General features: G+C 52.0%; 1 protein-coding gene across 1 annotated transcript in view; it reads left to right on the top strand.

Annotated features, from left to right (window-relative positions):
* The first annotated feature begins 1,032 nt into the window (after positions 1-1,032).
* The window catches only part of RND2 (Rho family GTPase 2), a 239,358-nt gene continuing 234,390 nt past the window's right edge, over positions 1,033-6,000 (top strand). The window contains exons 1-2 of the mRNA XM_086924049.1: positions 1,033-1,337; positions 2,696-2,783. Coding sequence (XP_086780175.1) covers positions 1,197-1,337; positions 2,696-2,783 — 229 coding nt within the window. The 5' untranslated portion in view covers positions 1,033-1,196. The remainder of the gene's footprint in view (positions 1,338-2,695; positions 2,784-6,000) is intronic.

Raw genomic sequence — 6,000 nt, 5'->3', positions numbered from 1 at the left:
GCATTTTGCCAGCAGGGTCACTCGCCATGCACTGAAAACAGGCAATTTGGGGGGGGGAGGGGTATGGAGTAATTTGGCATCACTGTCAGGTAGCGCTCTTTGGTTTTTCTTTGTTGCAGCACCTTCTCTAGCATTACCAGCATCATCTCTGCACCACCCACATCAGCAGCGCTGCATCTACCAGCAACAGCAGTAATGTGAGTACAACAAACAATACAATCAGCAGTACCACCACCACAAAAGGAGCAAGGTCCCCAACACCTTTAGAACACCCCACCATAAGATGCACGACCACTTTCGGAGCATCTCCTACAAACCAAGCTCAAAAACAGCAGCATCACTATCAGCAGCATCCCTACCAGCAGCAGCTCGACTGGCAGAAGCAAGTGTATGTCATCACCAGAAGCAGCAGCACCTCATTGCCAAAGACAGCACTGGATCTTGCACTGGCAGCAGCATTACAAACAGCAGCACAGCGTAGTGCTAGCAGCAGCGCTACTGCTGGGAGCAGCAAAGCCATCATCACAAGCTCCAGCCACCCAAGCAGAAGCAGCAGCACCCAGCCACGGTAGCCACCAGAGACAACCCACCCAGCAGCACTACCTGCAGCAACATCAACGGCAGCAGAGCCAGCAGCAGAATTGCCAGGTGCAAGAGAAGCTCATCCTAACCCTCCGCAGCAGCAGCACCAAAACTAGCACTAGCAGGCTAGCAGCAAAAACGTGTTTACAGTGTCAATAGGAGCGACTGCAGCAACACTAGCAGCAGAAGTATACCAGCAGCACGCAAGAAAGCCAAGAGCACAAGCAAACTGCCCCAAACCAATAACCTAAGCAGCAATGCCACGCCACCACCAGCAGGACACACTGCCAGGAGCAACTGCTTCCCACACAGGCACTCGGCTCTCTAAGCTTGCCCGGCGAGAATCCGGCTCCTAACCCTCGCCCCGCCCTCTATGCAAATACACCTCCCAGCCTTGTTACCCGTTGGCGTGGGGGACGTGTGGGCGGGGCTACCTGATTGTCTGGTTTGATGAAAAGTGCCTGGCACTGGGAGCCGCACAATGCTGGAGATCTGAGGCCGGCGGGCAGCACCAGTGTGTGGGCAGGCAGGCAGGCAGGGCGGCGTGTGGACTGGGGGGGTGCTGCAGCAGCGGACTCACGGGGCACCATCTTCAGCGAACCCAGGGGCTGCCAATGAAGGCAGGGCACCGCAAGCAGCCGCCCGGGAAGACCATGGAGAGCCAGATAGCCCGCTGCAAGATCGTGGTGGTGGGAGACACCCAGTGCGGGAAAACAGCCCTGCTGCACGTCTTCGCCAAGGACTGCTACCCCGAGGTCAGTACCAGGGTGGTGGTGGCCAGCCTAGGTCTTGTTGTGGGAGTTTATACAGCGCACAATGCGAACGGAGTCACTTCTAGGCTCTGCCTGCTATCGGGGCACTAGAGTGTTGAAACTCGCCGGGCTGCAAAATGTGGGAGCGCAGTGACCGCCCCCTCTCGTCCGAACACGCGCACAGGTGTCACTCGATATGATGTAGCGCCTAACTGCCCCACCGTGGAATCACGAGGCGTTCCTCACACTCCCGGCTCACCTATTTATTTAAAAGTGTATGTTCCTGGGCAGTTCGTTTTTAGTACAAGGCAGTAAATGCGGCCGCTAGAAACGGACTGTCCTGGAGCTGAGTGTTATAAACAAGGGGGCTTTGCGTGGCTTCCAGATGTCTTTCTTTGACATATTGATACATGCAGCTAGCAGCTGTTTCGGAGCCCTTTGTGGGCGAAGCAGTACGTGCATGGATAATGTATGGTCTACACTGAATGTCTGGATTCACTCAAATATACATGCTTACATTAGTGACTTGCTACCGTAAAAAGTTAAACGACTTTTTTCTGCATGCGTGAACACCAGCGGACAAGTCAAACAGCCCTCTCCTTGTCACCCACAGATGCATAGGGGAGTGACGTTTGGTGGTCTTCCGCCACTCGAGTACAGGGGCGTTTATTGTGCATACTATAGCGCACACTGTGCGAACTGAATCGCCTTTAGGCACCGAGCACGTTCAGAAGCTGGGGGAGAGTGAGAGTTGGGTTTTCTGTGTAATGAGAGGGTGTGGGCCACCTTACAAGGGAGAAAGGGTTTATTGGGCCCACACAGATGGTGCAGCGCCGTAACTTCCCTTTCAGGCGGCCCTCTGTCTTTGTCTGGTCTGTGACGCTGAGAGTTATATCCGTATATTGCATAACAATACGGGCAGCGCTTCAAAGCATCGCTCAAACATTGGTCTGGCGCGATAAGTTAGAGGGTAAATTAACCTGCTGTGGAGACCGTGTGCAACTTGCAGTTCTCAAAGTCTCCAATCCACCTTGGGCCCCTATTGCGCTTCATCCTTCCGACGTCGATAAACTGAGTGCAGCTAAAGTGGGGTTATATTGGCACTTTCATAATCAGATGGATGATCAATGGGATTATAATGGCACTTGGATAAACGGAGTGTCACTAAAGTGGAATCACATTGGCATGTATCGTTTTCAGCGCTTCAATCTGACCCTTCCACAGTAAGCGCTACTATTGAAATCTATTAAAGGCGTCTCTACTTCAACCTGCTCAGTGTTTAACAAAACTGTAGCTAATAAGTGTCGGCCCTCTCTGCTTGGTGGTGCTAACTCGCAGCTGCTGTCACATCTGTCTTTCAGAACTACGTGCCCACGGTCTTTGAGAACTACACAGCGAGCTTCGAGATTGAGAAGCAGCGGATAGAGCTGAACATGTGGGACACGTCAGGTAAGAGAGCGTCAGGCCATGGCGCAGCATTAGACTCAGGCGAAGGCGCCAGTAACTTCCGGTGTGTGCGTGTACCCAGCGTGACCCCAAACGAACCCCGACAGAAATAGGGATGACTCCCCGAACCAATACTCCGTTTATAATTGTATCATGACAGCCTGGGAGACACTTTTTTTTATTATTTTGTTCCCTTCTATACCTCTCCAAAGTACATCACTCGGATAGAAGGGGGTTAAACCGATCCGAGGCTCCCGGTTTGACACAGACTAGAGAGAAGCGTTCTGCCCGCCTGTGTGCACATGCATGAAGTGACGTGGGACCCCGGAGGATAAACACAGACACTGGAATGTAGAAAGGCAGCTGCTGTAGGCCCTTGTGTGCACGGGTTCATCGGTGGCCCTGGGAGTTGTACCCACAAACAATGGAATGCAGAAGACGTGTGTACACGTGAACGCTAAGCTCAGGGAGTTGTACACACAGAAGTGTCGAATGGGGAACATTTCACCCCAAGAGGTCACATGCAGGTGGTGGCCTGGGTGTTTAACACAATGCCGGGAGGGAGTGAGGGCACTTATCCCTCGTGTGTATGTGGAGATATATATATATATATATTTTTTTTTTTTTAGCGGAAAGGGCATTTGGTCTCTGCCCAGGCCCAACTTTCTCTCCACTCCACTCTTCAGTTACATGCATTATTAACAGGACATGTCGTTAGAGCGTGATCCATGGTCCCATGGTTGTTGTGTCCACCCCCTTGTCCCCTGTAGGGACCTTGGAAAGTTATGCTCCTGGTAGCTATAAAGTGGCCCCATTACAAGTGACTCCTCCAGCCAGACATTGCTTTTCGCCATCATCACTATGGGTGTTGGGACCTTATGTCTGCACTCAGCCTGAAAGCCCAACCTGTCGGCCTGTGTCACGCTTTACAGCATCTCCACTGACGCATGTTTGCATCGGCACCCACTGTGTGCTCTGGGGGGCAGAGGTCGTACCCTCTGACCCACCTCCTCCCCGGGGCTGCTCTCCCAGATGCTCAGATGTCAGCGTGTCACTGACTTTCAGCCTGTCCTGGTTTCCACACAGCAGCGCCATGCGTGCAGGGACGTGTGCGTTACGTCAGTCATGTTAGGCTAACCAATCACGTTATAGCGTGCGAAGTCGCCCCCCCCCCCCCCCCCCCGGCCGGACCCCCTCCAGTACCTGGCTGCCCCAGGGAAGGGGGCAATGCTACCTGTGTGTTGAAGATGTTTCTGGTCGAACTTTAACTGCTGAATTACAGGGTTCTTGTGTTATTGGGGCCGGGGCGTGTCTGATGACGTGTGTGAGGGGTCGGGGACATGGATTTATTGTCATGAGTCAGCAGCAGGAGTGTCGTCTAAGAAAGCTGTCTGGTTACCTAAATACTTGTTGAGTACCTCCTCCTGGACTGTCTTCGCTTTGCATTGTGGGACTTGTAGTCATAGCAGTCATGGTTTGACCTTGGACACTTGAGCAGGGCCTGGCTCTCCCGGCACAGGCACAGCACTGATGGGTTCCAATGAGGACGGCAATGACGGACAAGGGTCAAAAATACTAAAGTGGAGGAGGCCTGCAGATGGAGGCCTGAGAAGCGGGCACTGCTGCTCCGGTTACCTGGGCGCTGGACCGGTGCCTGTATCTGCAAGCTGTGTTCTGGATGGTGCCTGTCTGTGGACCAGCAGGCATAATAACATCTGCTATTGAATGTGCAAGGCAGCCTGCTTCCCCCTTCCCCCACTCATGCTTGCACCGTGAGTGAAGTTTGGAGTTAAAACAAGGAAGACGTTAGCCCGTAAATGAAGGACACGGGCGGCTTCTGGTCAAAAGTGATGTTAACTTTGTACTTTGGTTTTTCTGTTAAAAAAAATTAAAAAAAGGAAGTAGATTCTTCAGTTGTGATCCCTTGAAGATGACACTGCACTTCGGTTTCAGGGACGAGTGTCGGCACTTCTTAGTTGTGTTGTTGGCAGAGGAGGCGCTTCTCTGCGACGAGGAAGTATTTTAAATTGGACAGTTCTGGCATTTCTCACCCGGGATATCACACTCATCAGTGGGACAGGTGCTAGCTTTTCTCAGCGTGGCTGCTTGCTTTTAATGGGAGAGTTTGCCATTTCTCGATATAATACAAGCACTTCACCAAGGCTGCTCTATTTCTGACGGGGGAGTACCGGAACTGCTCTGAAAGGCTTGTACTTATAAAGGCACAGTATCACTACTACTCTTCTTGGATGCTATAATTTAAGTGAGGCATTACATGCACTTCTTGGGGCTTTCATACTGAGGCTTTGGGTCTGTACTGGCAGTCCGTAGCAACGCTCATATACGTTTTACCTGAAAATGATGGCACTTTGCATGACGGTTCATCTAATGTTATGGTACTGGCACTTCTCGGCGGGGCTTCTGTGCCTTTAAATTGGCAATACCACTGTCACTGCATGGCTGCTGTGCATTAAACCAGAAAGTAATGGCTCTTCTCAGGGCTGGTTCATTTTATTCTCTGGTACTGATACTTCTCAGCAGGGCTGCTGCGCCTTTACAAGGGTAGTAACTGCACTTCTCATCAGGACATATGCATAGGAAAGTGTCTCATTACCTAGCTTTTCTCAGCAGGGTTCACGCATACTCAGTCTAACCGCACTCTTGCGTCTCAGGAGGGTTCAGGCATACTCAGTCGAACAGCACTGGCGCTTCTCAGCAGGCCTGCCAGAAGGAGACGCGGCGCAGCGCCGTTTGCTATAATAGCTGAGTGGGTTTTGCACCTGCTGGGTGTGATCTACAAACAGCGCAGGCGAGGAAGAGAGACGAGGTCCTCTGCCGTTTAAACTTCCAGGGTCGTTAATAGGTAGGACCGTGTGCCAGGTTACCGTGCCACCTGATATTGTCGCTGTAAGATATAATGACGCAATATCAAAACCCGCATTATGTACAATAATGTTTACACCCCTAGCAAAGAGGCGCGTGCTTAAAACCGGGACCGGCACAGGGCGAGGGAGGTTTCGACGCCGTTTATTCCACAAACCGAAGGGATATTTATTGCTGCATTTTCAGTGCTGCAAACGTGCCGGGCGCTTACAGGCTTATGCATTATGTATCGAGGGCTGCGAGTTGTGCCTGACTCTGAACGCAGCTCTGGCGTTGAGAGCACAGACGCTGCCTAGGCTGCCGGCTCTGGAAGAAACCTGCACACACTACATACATG

Source organism: Lissotriton vulgaris, chromosome 5 (genome assembly GCF_964263255.1).
Source record: "Lissotriton vulgaris chromosome 5, aLisVul1.2, whole genome shotgun sequence".
Lineage (NCBI taxonomy): Eukaryota > Metazoa > Chordata > Amphibia > Caudata > Salamandridae > Lissotriton > Lissotriton vulgaris.
This window is presented reverse-complemented; position numbering and strand designations above follow the sequence as displayed.